This window comes from Homarus americanus, unplaced genomic scaffold (assembly GCF_018991925.1).
Source record: "Homarus americanus isolate GMGI-L3 unplaced genomic scaffold, GMGI_Hamer_2.0 scaffold45765, whole genome shotgun sequence".
In the NCBI taxonomy this organism is placed as follows: Eukaryota; Metazoa; Arthropoda; class Malacostraca; order Decapoda; family Nephropidae; genus Homarus; species Homarus americanus.
The window spans coordinates 4749-20569 of NW_024726903.1; the positions used below are offsets into that span (position 1 = coordinate 4749).

General features: G+C 41.8%; 1 protein-coding gene across 1 annotated transcript; it reads right to left on the reverse strand.

Annotated features, from left to right (window-relative positions):
• Positions 1–4061: 4061 nt before the first annotated feature.
• LOC121865731 (helicase swr-1-like) lies at positions 4062–5808 on the reverse strand. The gene is made up of 2 exons (XM_042365267.1): positions 5248–5808; positions 4062–4333 (listed from the first exon to the last, which is right to left on the reverse strand). The coding sequence occupies exons 1-2, from the start codon at positions 5726–5728 to the stop codon at positions 4062–4064; spliced, it is 753 nt and encodes a 250-aa protein (XP_042221201.1). The 5' UTR covers positions 5729–5808.
• Positions 5809–15821: the final 10013 nt, after the last annotated feature.

Below are 15821 nucleotides of genomic sequence, written 5' to 3' on the forward strand. Positions count from 1 at the left end.
ACTACTTGTGTGTGTGCCCACTGATTATAACACTCACAACACTACTTGTGTGTGGCGCCCACTGATTATAACACTCACAATACTACTTGTGTGAGGCCCCACTGATTATAAACTAACAACACTACTTGTGTGTGGCCCCAGTAATTATAACAACTCACAACACTACTTGTGTGGCCCCACTAATTATAACGCACAACACTAAAATGTGGCACCCACTGGATTATATCACCACAACACTACTTGGTGTGTGGCCCCACTGATTATAAAACTAGCAACACTACTTGAGTGTGGCCCAGTAATTATAACACTCAATACTACTTGTGTGTGACCCCACTGATTAAAAAACAAACAACACTACTTGTGAGTGGCCCAAGTAATTATAACACTCACAACACTATTTCTGTGTGGCCCCCACTGATTATAACACTCCCAACACGTCTTGTGTGTCCCCTACTGATTATAAAACTAGCAACAATATTTGTGTGTGGCCCCCACTGATTATAACACTCAGCACTACTTGTGTGTGGCCCCACTGATTATAACACCAACACTACTTGTGTGTGGCCCCACTGATTATAACACTCCCAACACGTCTTTGTGTCCCTACTGATTATACAACTAGCAACACTACTTGCGTGTGGGCCCCCACTGATTATAAAACTAGCAACACCACTTGAGTGTGGCCCCAGTAATTATAAACTAACAACACTACGTGTGGCCCCCACTGATTAAAAACAAACAACACTACGTAGAGTGGCCCAAGTAATTATAACACTCACAACACTACTTGTGTGGCCCCCACTGATTATAGCACTCACACCTACTTGTGTGTGGCCCCACTGATTATAACACCTCACAATATCGTGTGTGGCCCCACTGATTATAACACTCATAACACTACTTGTGTGTGGCCCCACTGATTATAACACTCATAACACTACTTCTCAGGCCCCAACTGATTATAACACTCACAACACTACTTGTGTGTGCACCACTTAAAATAACCATCACAATACTATTTTGTGTGGCCCGAATGAAATAACCACCACAGAACTACTTGTGTGTGGCCCAAGTAATTATAACACTCACAACACTACTTGTGTGTGGCCCCACGATTATAAAACTAACAACACTACATGTGTATATCCCCAGTAATTATAACACTTAAAACACTACTTGTGTGTGGCCCCACTGAATATAGCAATCACAACACTGCTTGTCTGTGGCCCTAGTACTTATAACAGTCACAACACTACTTGTGTGTGGCACCCACTGGATTATAACACTCACAACACTACTTGCGTGTGGCCCCACTGATTATATAACTAGCAACACTACTTGAGTGTGGCCCCAGTAATTATAACACTCACAATACTACTTGTGTGTGACCCCACTGATTAAAAAACAAACAACACTACTTGTGAGTGGCCCAAGTAATTATAACACTCACAACACTATTTCTGTGTGGCCCCCACTGATTATAACACTCCCAACACGTCTTGTGTGTCCCCTACTGATTATAAAACTAGCAACACTACTTGCGTGTGGCCCCCACTGATTATAAAACTAGCAACACCACTTGAGTGTGGCCCCAGTAATTATAAAACTAACAACACTACTTGTGTGTGGCCCCCACTGATTAAAAAACAAACAACACTACTTGTGAGTGGCCCAAGTAATTATAACACTCACAACACTATTTCTGTGTGGCCCCCACTGATTATAACACTCCCAACACGTCTTGTGTGTCCCCTACTGATTATAAAACTAGCAACAATATTTCTGTGTGGCCCCCACTGATTATAACACTCAGCACTACTTGTGTGTGGCCCCCACTGATTATAACACTCCCAACACGTCTTGTGTGTCCCCAAGTGATTATAAAACTAGCAACAATATTTGTGTGTGGCCCCACTGATTATAACACTCAGCACTACTTGTGTGTGGCCCCACTGATTATAACATTCACAACACTACTTGTGTGTGGCCCCACTGATTATAACACTACAACACCACTTGTGTGTGGCCCAGTAATTATAACACTCAGCACTACTTGTGTGTGGCCCCACTGATTATAACACTCACAACACTACTTGTGTGTGGCCCCACTTTATAACACTGATGATTATAACACTCACAACACTACTTGTGTGTGGCCCCCACTGATTATAACACTAAACACTACTTGTGTGTGGCCCCCACTGAAAATAACCATCACAATACTACTTTTGTGTGGCCCGACTGAAAATAACCACCACAGAACTACTTGTGTGTGGCCCAAGTAATTATAACACTCACAACACTACTTGTGTGTGGCCCCAGTAATTATAACAACTCACAACACTACTTGTGTGTGGCCCCAACTGATTATAAAACTCACAATACTACTTGTGTGTGGCCCCCACTGATTATAAAACAAACAACACTACTTGTGTGTGGCCCCAGTAATTATAACAACTCACAACACTACTTGTGTGTGGCCCCACTAATTATAACTCACAACACTAAATGTATGTGGCACCCACTGGATTATAACACTCACAACACTACTTGCGTGTGGCCCCCACTGATTATAAAACTAGCAACACTACTTGAGTGTGGCCCCAGTAATTATAACACTCACAATACTACTTGTGTGTGACCCCACTGATTAAAAAACAAACAACACTACTTGTGAGTGGCCCAAGTAATTTTAACACTCACAACACTACTTGTGTGTGGCCCCACTAATTATAACTCACAACACTAAATGTATGTGGCACCCACTGGATTATAACACTCACAACACTACTTGTGTGTGGCCCCCACTGATTATAAAACTAGCAACACTACTTGAGTGTGGCCCCAGTAATTATAACACTCACAATACTACTTGTGTGTGACCCCAATGATTAAAAAACAAACAACACTACTTGTGAGTGGCCCAAGTAATTATAACACTCACAACACTATTTCTGTGTGGCCCCCACTGATTATAACACTCCCAACACGTCTTGTGTGTCCCCTACTGATTATAAAACTAGCAACAATATTTGTGTGTGGCCCCCACTGATTATAACACTCAGCACTACTTGTGTGTGGCCCCCACTGATTATAACACTCACAACACTACTTGTGTGTGGCCCCCACTGATTATAACACTCACAACACTACTTGTGTGTGGCCCCAGTAATTATAACACTTACAACACTACTTGTGTGTGGCCCCCACTGATTATAACACTCACAACACTACTTGTGTGTGGCCCCACTGATTATAACACTCCACAACACTACGTGTGTGTGGGCCCCACTGATTATAGTAGCACTCAGCACTACTTGTGTGTGGGCCCCCACTGATTATAACACTCAAACACTACTTGTGTGTGGCCCCACTGATTATGCAACACTCACAACACCACTTGTGTGTGGCCCCCACTGACTATAGCACTCAGCACTACTTGTGTGTGGCCCCCACTGATTATAACACTTACAACACTACGTGTGTGTGGCCCCCACTGATTATATAGCACTCACAACACTACTTGTGTGTGGCCCCACTGATTATAACACTCACAACACTACTTGTGTGTGGCCCCCACTGATTATAGCACTCAGCACTACTTGTGTGTGGCCCCCACTGATTATAACACTTACAACACTACGTGTGTGTGGCCCCCACTGATTATAGCACTCACAACACTACTTGTGTGTGGCCCCCACTGATTATAACACTCACAACACTACGTGTGTGTGGCCCCCACTGATTATAGCACTCATATATGCTCTACAAGATTACCATTTAAGATAGATTTTGTGTTTTGTATTATTATTATTATTATTATTATTATTATTATTATTATTATTATTATTATTATTATTATTATTATTATTATTATTATTATTATTATTATTATAATAAATAACAATGGTACCAATTCGGTAACAAAGTATATCTTTTGATTATATATTCAGATAAAAAACAACTATGCAAACTATATTCTTTTCCTGGTAAAATTTGGCATTCAATCTACGAGAATATTGTTCAAATTTAGTCAAGGCGTCGTTAATAAATTCAAGTAATTACTGAACACCAATCAATTGCACGCAACCCATTTTAGATGAATTTTCCTTGCTGGAGAGAACTCTGTTGATGCCTTTGTTGCTGGTGGTGAGCTGTGGTGGCTTGGTATTTTGAGGTGGTTTAGAAGAAGTGTCCCTAGAGCCCCGGGATGTGGAAAGTCTGTCGTGTACAGGGCTCTTATACACCAACAGAGGGGAGAGGCTGCTCCTGGGCATGAAGCTGGTCTCCTCGTCTGCTGCCGTCGCTATGGGCACCACAGCGTGTGACAGGGCTGCGGAAAGGGCGTGCGAGATACTTCTTTGTGGTGTGAAGATATGTGGTATTTATTCAGTAGAAATTGCGAGAGCAGTTAGAATTAAGAAACTAAATCCTTCATGCAGCGTCTATTTGTATTGATGTTACGACCTTTAATGAACTATATAACAGTGCTGAATCTGTTATTAGAAATGATTATCTTCAATAATTAATGAATAAAAATGTACTAATATTGTGTCTTCCTAAAAATTAACAACAGATACCTTACAAGCGTGTGTTTATATCACCATAATGATATCATTGGTCGATATAAATTTTGGATACCTAAGGTTTATTTGCCTTGTACGTATAGAAAGATACAAAAGTAAACGCCAGGCAATCTCAGCCCTTTGTACGTGATAAGAGGGTCTTCATAAATATATATAAAATAATTATCATTATATTTGGTCATCCATCAAACACTGTTTAGCATAAACTCATAGCTTCAAGTTTTATCAAAGTGTTATAAGACGATGAATTAGGATAAATACGTAGCTAAAAAATGGTCAGAGGAGTAAGATAAAATTTTTTTGGTAAGGTGATGATAATTAATTCTCTAGAATTGTCTTTTCAATCATCATAATTTATTGCTTCTTTCTCCCCCATTTCTAAATAAACTCCTTAGCTACAATGAATTGAATGATCGCAGACTAAGTTATTGTTATTTATGTCATATCTGTGTTTTGAAAATATGATCAGAATACTTATAGTTGCTATTTACATATTTATCAATAGTTTTAGATATCTGTATTATCGATCCTCATGAATCAAGTCCACCACTAATGACGCAACGCATCACTGTACAGGTACAGACATCAGTCACGCGCCAATCAGTATAAAATTCACAGAATTCGCTATAAGCAAACTAACTGAGAGTTTAACTTTTCTTACCTGCCATCTTTGACTGGTGGGTAGAGGAGGCAGAACTAATCAATACCCGCATGGGATTTCTCGCCGAGGTGGGACGCAGTCTGGAGGATTTTGAAGCTTGCGATGAAATGGAACAGGAAGGGTTGCTCTGTGACCCGTTAAACAAGTTCTCCAACTCCTCACTCTCATCATTACTGTCATTTTGTTTGTATTTATCTTCAACATCGTGTTCATCTTGCTCAAGTTTTTCCCCGAGGTCCTCTACAATTTCGTTTTCTTCACTCACAGAATTTTCAAGATCTTCGCTTTCACTGTCGTAACGTTCTTGGGACACTTCGGAGGAATTTTTTTTATCAACATTGGCAAGAGACTTCTCTTCGTAACTGGAAGTTTTACTCTCATCGACACTTGCATCTCGAGAGTCGGGAGATGAATTACGTTCTCTCTTTTTATTATCATCACTAACATCATCAAAAAAATCATCACTACTTAAACTTGACATTGTACAAAGCGATGGGAAGAAGTTTCACGCTTAAGCAATACATTTAAAAGATCGACAGCGCAGAAATGCAGTGTAGACATTACCAGAGCTTACGAACATATAACCAGGTTGGGAAAGTTTAAAGAATTTCAAAGTGATATTCAATTATGACAATAATTTCTTGATATCTGGACTATTTCTTAGTACTTTATTATAATGATAACTTTTTGGGTCTGCTCCATTATAAATTATATCATATGCATTGATATATATCAAATACCCAACACGGATGTATTATTGATCCACTTTCCTTGTCGCTTTGTTGACAAGTGTTGTCATGGAAACGCGTGGCTCGGTGACGTCATACAATGTTTGAATGTTGCTATATTACTTTATTTGTGCCTTACTTATATAGTAGCCATTCTGATTTTCTAGCTACATCATCACTGAAAATAATTCGTTTATGGTAAAATTTGCTCACTTTCATTTAAGACGTCTTTTAAGATATGTATAAACTATTCATTTATAGTAATACGAGTATCTACTAGATCGTTATTGTTTACTGACAAGTTCCTAAGAAAAATATATAAGACCTCGCTAATCAGCAATAATCCCTATTTAATACTGAATTATATATATATATATATATATATATATATATATATATATATATATATATATATATATATATATATATATATATATATATATTTTTTTTTTTTTTTTTTTTTTTTTTTTTATAGTGTCAGTATATATAATCAACACCTCACCCCGCCAGGATTTGAACCCACGATCTTATCACGATCTTATGACTGTGACCGGGGAACATTACCTCTGGGCCACCAGGACACTAAAAGCAGTCCTAGACTCTGTTATATTTCACACAAAGCCTGTTCAACGAGCTTATGGCACCGTGAACCTCTAATGGGGACTACCTGTGCCTCTTAGGTGATCAGAGTAACGTTTTACCAAATCTGACTTCTAAACACGAGGATCCATATATATTTCATTAGCCCAATAAAGCACGCGGACTTATACATATGTAGAAGTCCGCGTGCTTTATTGGGCTAATGAAATATATATATATATATATTGTTACGAACCCCTCCACCCAGCACTACGAACCACGCCATCTATTGTCCTGATCTACCTACCCAGCACCACGAGCAACGCCATCTAGGGACGAGACACGAGTATGACTCGTCTTAGTTAACACTCCGGGGTTTCCCTTCTCCATATCCTGGTTGTTGCGTCACTTCCTCCAAGTCTTCTTTGTGAGCTCCAATTCGAGGAGAGAGCACTTGGCTCTGGGAAGTGACCACAGGATCATCTATCCTCTAAACCTACGGTGCAGTGACTACCTACCGTCTTCTACAATACTCAGCCTTACTCGTCAGCCATCTCAGCTCCTCACTTAAGTATTTGTATCTTGTATTGCCTCCCCCACGTCCACTTGCTTCAAAATTGTTTATGTTGTATTAATATGTATATATTGTTAATGTTTAGGTTAAGTTTGGTTAAGGGTAATTTATAAGCTGAATATTTTGTTTAGGGATTTATGGTACTCTATTATACACAACGAAAACTCGCATCCTTTGTCTACCCTTTTATAGTCCGATTGTCTTTGTTTTTTTTGTTTTTTGTTACCTGTTGGGATCTGGGTAGACGTATAACTATATTCTAAATCCCCAACTCGTAACAAATGGCGACCGTGACAGGACATGACCTTAAGTACCATATTCCTACCTCCCTTGTTACTCAGTGTTAATTATTCCTCCCAGTCACTTCTGTTCACAATTGCTTTACGGTGGTTTAAAGTTTCCTTCATATGTGTGTGCATATATTGGTATTATCGTACAGTAAGAGTGACAGCCGTAGGATATTAGGTTCCAAGTGTCATAAGGCTTACCTGTTATTTCACGTGGCAGTCGTGTAGTAAGTCTTATCGAGTGTAGGGAAGAATCTGGATCTGTTTAATGCCGTACCCTCACTCCAGAGTAGGCTGTTCCATAGTCACTAGTTTACGGTGAAGTGATATCTTGGGACGCCCCGCTCTACCAGGACCCCATAATTATAAAGCCTCAATTATTGTTCTTCTCATTATCTCATTCAGGGTCAATCATACCATTTATCAGGGTTGTTAATCCGGATCTTTATATTAATGCCGTAATACGCCCTTCCTCTTTCAAGTATATCAGGCTTGTTAATCCGGATCTTTATATTAATGCAATAATACGCCCTACCTCTTTCAAGTCTCTTATCCTTATCTAAGGATCTTCTCAGAAGAACAATAATCATAAGTGTAATTTCCCTAGGTATAACTTGGTTAGTTTCTGGGACTTTCTGGTTATCCACTGTCGTGATATTTTCTAGGGTTATCCACTTATCTTATCTTTTGACCATTAGTTAATTTATCCTATTTTTCTTAACAATGGCCACCTCAGGTTTTGATCTCCAGGATTTTATTGAAAATCCTTCCGTAGCTAAATTACGTGTTAATATCCTGAAGAAAGAATGGAAAGAAATACCCAACTATTACAATATCCCATTTTCACAGCAACTGTCTAAGGAAATGTTAAAAAATCATGTGATTGAAGTGTTGGTTCAACAAGAAGTTTTAAAAGAATCCGCTGTTGACAGATTAACGCCCATGTCCAAGAAACTTCAACCACTATCCACCACCCCTCATCACTCAGAAGTTGCCTCAGGTCTGGCTAGCCCTCAAGAAGAAACACAAGGAGTAGACGCCTTAGAACTAGAACGAGCAAGGTTCGAGTTCCAAATCAAAATGAAAGAACTCGAGTTGGAACAGGACAAGTTGGAGCAGGAGGTTAGACTGAAAGAACTACAGGTGAGAGAGACAGAAGTCACCTTAACATCGGAGTTTAAATCTAAAGAAGTGGCATTAAAAGAGAAACTAGCTGCTTTTAACCCTGCTACTGCTTCTTCCCTTGTTCCCGGGTTTGATGAATCCGATATGGACGGGTCATTTAGAACTTTTGAGAAAATAGCCGGGAAGAATGAGTGGCCAAAGGACCAGTGGGTGTCAGTGTTAGTTCCTAAATTATATGGTAAGGCTCGTAGAGTTTATAACTGTTTAGACCAGACTGATGACTATGATAACGTAAAAAAACAAACAAAGACAATCGGACTATAAAAGGGTAGACAAAGGATGCGAGTTTTTGTTGTGTATAATAAAGTACCATAAATCCCTAAACAAAATATTCAGCTTATAAATTACCCTTAACCAAACTTAACCTAAACATTAGCAATATATACATATTAATACAACATAAACAATTTTGAAGCAAGTGGACGTGGGGGAGGCAATACAAGATACAAATACAAGATACAAATACTTAAGTGAGGAGCTGAGATGGCTGACGAGTAAGGCTGAGTATTGTAGAAGACGGTAGGTAGTCACTGCACCGTAGGTTTAGAGGATAGATGATCCTGTGGTCACTTCCCAGAGCCAAGTGCTCTCTCCTCGAATTGGAGCTCACAAAGAAGACTTGGAGGAAGTGAGCAACAACCAGGATATGGAGAAGGGAAACCCCGGAGTGTTAACTAAGACGAGTCATACTCGTGTCTCGTCCCTAGATGGCGTTGCTCGTGGTGCTGGGTAGGTAGATCAAGACAATAGATGGCGTGGTTCGTAATGCTGGGTGGAGGGGTTCGTAACACACCCCCTCCAAAGACCTCCGTAGCGCGGCGCGAAGGAGGTGATCACCTGGTGCGTCTGGAGAGTAGCTGCTGCATTTCCACTGGAGCTCGGGATAAGGAGTCTGCAATCAGGTTGTCCACCCCCTTTATGTGCCGGACTTGTAGATTATAGGGCTGGGTGAGGAGAGCCCAGCGGAGGATTCGCTGGTTGGAGGTCTTGTTGGTTTGGATGAACGTGAGTGGGTTATGGTCGGTGAAGACTAGGGTTGTTTGTGGGCAAGACTGGAGGTAACATTCAAACTTCTTAATTGCCAACACCAGAGCCAGTCACTGTCTCAGACTCCTACCCTTACCTTTGATTGAAGATATAATAGACAGCATAGGCTGTGCCAAATATCAGTACGGTGGACTTATTGAAAGGATATTATCAAGTGGGACTTACGGATAGGGCAAAAATAATCTCGGCATTTATAACTCCATTTGGTCTTTTTCAATATTTGGTTATGGCGTTTGGCTTTTCTAATGCTCCGGCCACATTCTAGAGGGCCATCAACTACCTTATTCAGGACCTAGGTGGGACGTTCGCCTACCTGGATGACCTGGTGGTGGTGTCGGACAGCTGGGACGAACATCTGGTGCGTTTGGAGATACTGTTTGCACGACCGTATTGAGACTGGATTCACCATAAACCTGGCTAAATCTGCTTTTGGCCGGGCCTTCGGCAGGACTTACTCCAGATATATCGTTGGGCAAGTGGTATGTAGAGACCTGAAGACTAAACGTTAGAGCCATCTTGTCCTTCCCCACTCCAAGGACGAGGAAGGAACTCATGCGCTTCCTGGGGATGTGCGGCTACTACCGTCGGTTCTGCAGTAACTTCTCCAGCGTGGCCGGACCCCTCACAGACCTTACCAGTTCTGCGGTCCCTTACATCTGGAACCAGAGGTGTGACCAGTCTTTCCACCGCCTCAAAGCCTTCCTTGCCTCCAAGCCTGTAGTCCACCCCTCTGACTACACTTTGCCCTTCCATCTGCAATTGACGCTAGTGGTGTCGGAGTTGGGGCTGTGCCCTTGCCAACCCGACGCAACCACTGATGTGTTCTTCACCCTGTGTATATTACCCCGCCAAGTTGAAAAACATCAGACCAACTACTCGACCATAGAGAAGGAGGCCTGGCTCTGGTGTTGGGTACAAGAAGTTTGAATGTTACCTCCAGTCTTGCCCACAAACAACCCTAGTTCACCGACCTCATAACCCACTCACGCTCATCCAAACCAACAAGACCTCCAACCAGCGAATCTCTCCGCTGGGCTCTCCTCACCCAGCCCTATAATCTATGTAAGTCTGGCACATAAAGGGGTGGACAACCTGATTGCAGACTCTTATCCCGAGCTCCAGTGGAAATGCAGCAGCCACTCTCCAGACGCACCAGGTGATCACCTCCTTCGCGCCCGCGCTATGGAGGTCTTTGGAGGGGGGGTGTGTTACGAACCCCTCCACCCAGCACTACGAACCACGCCATCTATTGTCCTGATCTACCTACCCAGCACCACGAGCAACGCCATCTAGGGACGAGACACGAGTATGACTCGTCTTAGTTACCACTCCGGGGTTTCTCTTCTCCATATCCTGGTTGTTGCGTCACCTCCTCAAAGTCTTCTTTGTCAGCTCCAATTCGAGGAGAGAGGACTTGGCTCTGGGAAGTGACCACAGAATCATCTATCCTCTAAACCTACGGTGCAGTGACTACCTACCGTCTTCTACAATACTCAGCCTTACTCGTCAGCCATCTCAGCTCCTCACTTAAGTATTTGTATCTTGTATTGCCTCCCCCACGTCCACTTGCTTCAAAATTGTTTATGTTGTATTAATATGTATATATTGTTAATGTTTAGGTTAAGTTTGGTTAAGGGTAATTTATAAGCTGAATATTTTGTTTAGGGATTTATGGTACTCTATTATACACAACGAAAACTCGCATCCTTTGTCTACCCTTTTATAGTCCGATTGTCTTTGTTTTTTTTGTTTTTTGTTACCTGTTGGGATCTGGGTAGACGTATAACTATATTCTAAATCCCCAACTCGTAACAATATATATATATATATATATATATATATATATATATATATATATATATATATATATATATATATATATATATATATACATATAAAACAAAGAAGTATGTCTGTGTGTTTGTTTGTGTGTGTGTGTGTCCGCATGAGAATCTCGGAAACTACTTTACCGATCTGTAGTGATGATGGATGATGTTAAATGTAGTGATGATGGATGATGTTATATGTAGTGATGATGGATGGTGTTATATGTAGTGATGAAGGATGGTGTTATATGTAGTATTGAAGGATGGTGTTATATGTAGTGATGATTAGACAATAAAATAATAACAGTTTAATGCTAAATAAATATACTTTACTGTAACGTTGTAATGGAACTTACTTACACCGTTAATGAAATACTGATGGAAGAAGAAGTTTTGGGGAGTGAACAGTGAGACAGACAATGTGGAGCTTCCCGGAGGGTAGTGTCCTACCGTGGCCTAGCGATTGAGCCGCCTGGAGCAAACTTGGCATGGATAGCAAGTGTTTCCTTCCTTCTCTCATGGACAGTTCTATGTTGGATGCTCCAGAGTGGGAACTGGCCAAAATCTGTACATACTTACTGCTAATGGCAAAACCAAATATGTGGTCTACCCTAATGCACTACAGTGAGAAAATGAGGAGCCTCCCGGAGGGTGGCATCCTACCGTGTGTGTCCGCACGAGAATCTCGGAACTACTTTACCGATCTGTAGTGATGATGGATGGTGTTATATGTAGTGATGATGGATGGTGTTATAAGTAGTGATGATGGATGATGTTATATAAGAACATAAGAACATAAGAAAATATGGAGTCTGCAATAGGCCGGTTGGCCTGTGCAATACCAACCGGCCCGTAAATCCGCATTTCCTCTTGACCATAAACGGCGGCAATGAGTGTTCATCTTTTTATGATACAGTGTCGGTAAAGTCAGAGTCTTCTATACATATAGTTGCTTTGGTGTACCTTCAAATCGACCTTCATCTTAATCTTGCCCCCACACGGGTGATTCCTGATCCTGCAGGCTTTCCTTGATCAGGATAACACATCATACTACTGTGAGGACTTAGCTTCATAATTGACGTGAATAATGGGATTGATGGTAAATAATAAAAACCTGGTAATTAAAACTACGTTGGCAATAGCATATCATCGGTTTGAAAATTTATATCGGCAACGGATTTTGCAATTGCCGGAAAGCCAGCATTCCGTCTAGTTCCTTTAGGCAGAAGCAGCTTCTATCGAAAGTGGGTTAAGGCGAAGTTTATTCCATCTTCTGCGGGTATGGAGGGTATTCGAGATTAAACATGTATTTGCGGGTACTAGCTATATAGAATGAGCGTGGGTTCCACACCAGCACGCAACTGAGAATCACATGCCGATCATTTCTCTGACTAATTACGATAATTTCGCAAAGAACGGGTTCCGTTATTCGTCTCTCTCTCAATCAGTCTCATCTATGGTTCAGTTTGTAAAGAACAAGCTACCGATTGCCTCAGGGATCTCTTCATTTCGTCACCTTCATGTAGAACACTGCACTTGAGAGGAGCCAAAGCTGTTGTTTCTGGTGAGAGGAATGGTTATGAAGGTACGTGTGTAAACATACAGTATATATAACAACTGTCGAAAATTGGATGATGGCGCGATTCCTCTGGCTGGAAGCAGACCCTGTTATCCATGTCCAGTGTTGTAATCATACAGTGGAATTATTCGACCCCCGTGCAAGTGATAAGCAGTTCAGCTTTGGGGACTCTCCCATCACTAGAGCTAAGCTGTTCAAAACGATCTCGTGACTCCGAATTGAAACGCTCTAGGGTCATCTTGTTGGTGTACATAGTTTACTGGGTTCCTAATTATTCCTTTACCTCAAGTACGGCACTTCATGCGTAAAATTTAGACTCTTAGGCCGCTTTCACACAGCACGTTGGTTCTTCGCACGTGGCGTTCACAGTGCCGTGGCCGTTCTGACTTACAGTGCCGTGGACTGCAGTTGACTGACTGGTTTATATGTGTTTTCATGGCAGAGTCACGGCGAATCTGTTGTCAGGCACCATGTTGCACTCATGGCGTCTCACCATTGTCCAGTCACGGGCGTACACGGTTGTGATCATCTGTGCTTGTCAATACATGTCTTGCAACTCACAGCAATTTCCCGTGTCCTCACACGGCGGCTACAATTTCAGGTCAACTGTCAGCTCACCAGGTGGCGAGACGTGTGAAAACATCCCATAGTTACTGACTATTAATAATTTACAACAATGAAGGTATTAAATTGCTATAGACACTAATATATCTCGTGGGGCTGAAACCTCTTTTGTGGGACCAAAGAGCCTGAATGATTACAAACGTCAGGGTGTTCCATAGCTGCCTGAAGAGGATGTTGCAAGGCTCACATTGTGTCTCTGATCATTCAGTGGATGTGTAATAGATTCTGCATTGTCCTTGCCTACCATGCTCTTTCACAGACAGATATCGCAAACGCCTCCCATCGATCTATTGTCTGCCACTGCTCAGTACAGACTACAAACCAGAGCCAGTTGAGCCGTAGCTATGCACAACAGATCTGGTGACTACGACAAAACCATCATCTCTACAGCACCGTGGCTGTTCATGGGCACGACGAAAAAACCATCACTGTGCAGAAGAGGACTTACGGCTAAGAACTTCAGTATCATCGCGATGGTGTAGGCGGTCACGATGGTTGTGCGTAAAGAGATACACAGACCCTCTCTCATTTTCTGCGGCAAAACAAGATATTATGGCTCCTACTGGCCGTAGGACCTGCCACATTGTCAGGTCAAAGAATAAATCTGGAGCCACGGTACCAAAGCAGCTCCTCTTGCGGTTTATCGTAGAAGAACCTTTCAGTAGTGATAGATTGTGTGGGGACCACTACCCATGACTAGGTGAGGTCATTAAATCTTGCTAATCATCATTGTTGTTGTTGCCGTTATCCAGAAGCCATTCACCGGAATATTACCATTAAAGTGTTGTTGGGGCCTGATCTGGTATTTTACACAGGTTGGTCTATCTGCCACTGTGCAGTAGAATTAAAGGGTAAAAATTTTCGTCTGGGTTGTTCGGGCAGGTATTAGAAACCTTAGAGTCTGTCATTGTCGCTCGACGGCTTTTCACCCTCAGATAAGGAATAATTGAACGCCGCCAACTTGTTTTATAAACTATGGTAAAACATTGTGCTTAGACAGGTCAAAAATGGGATGAAAGCATTTGGTATTTTGTTTCTTCTCTGAGGACATTAATAGAAAGCTTAAGATTTGCCCTCTTTTCATTAATTTATGGCCATGAGGTTAGGGTCTCTTAAAAGGTCATAGGAATGTTGGCTGAGTGAAAGGATGTGATTCAATTGCTGCATGTTCGTAAATTTAAGGAACACCTAAAGTTGATGTGAAGATGCTCATGTCCCACCCAGCTAAGGCTAAGGAAGGTGATCAGGTCTTAGCCCTCTTATCCTTTAATACAACCTCTTCCTCCCAATACTCTGATCCTTTTCAAGTGTGGTACAGAGTGTTGGGCATGTTAGTATGTTGTTGAAACCCCAGTGAGGCGCAAGACACGGCGTCATTGATCTTAAAAAACCTCTGGAAGAAGTTCCATACTAGGGATAGTGATGAGTTGGATGTGATTAGTAAAGATGCTGTATATCACTGTAAACAGCTAAAGGAGTGGATGATATACTGTAAGTGATGATGACCTTTCTCATTTCTACAGTCAAATTGTCCAATGCTGAAATACTGATGGATCCCAGTGCTAAACTTGTACACTTGCCTGCCACCGTAATGAACAACATTGTCTTCTAGAACATCAGGACATCTTTAGAATTTACCAGCTCGTCTCTGCCCTTACTGCAATATGACGTCGACACCCGAGGAACCTATCCATTACAGCAAGCCCTTTATCTCCTGTGCAGAAGAAATTCCTGCAAGTGGAAGTCAAACGACTACAGGAGCAAGGCTTGAGTCCTTGAGCGGGGCAGTGATCTAGTTCTGATCCGGTGGAACGTTCCGCCTTTTACGTCGACTACCAGAAGGTAAAGTGTCGCTGTGCCAGATTCTTTTCCTCTTCCCAGGAAGGACTATATTATCGACTACCTGAGACATCGCTATATCTCCAAGCTGGATCTGCTGCCAGGATACTATCAAGCCCGCTTTACAGAAACGAAGCAAAAAGCCTGTTTTCATCCCCCTTCTGGACTCTTCAAGTTTGTGGCTCACCCATTCGTCATGCCAGTTTCCTTGCACCTGATGTCTAAATCACCTGACGACGCTGTCCTGCAAAAGTGATTCCTGGGAGCAGAACGGTACAGTCCCGGACGAAAGTTCTTGATTCAGTC

Excerpts from the sequence above, each read along its gene's own strand:
- LOC121865731 (XM_042365267.1), bottom strand. The coding sequence starts at position 5,728 with ATGTCAAGTTTAAGTAGTGATGATTTTTTTGATGATGTTAGTGATGAT. Across the intron at positions 4,334-5,247 it reads CCACCAGTCAAAGATGGCAG|CCCTGTCACACGCTGTGGTG; the intron begins GTAAGAAAAGTT and ends CCCTTTCCGCAG.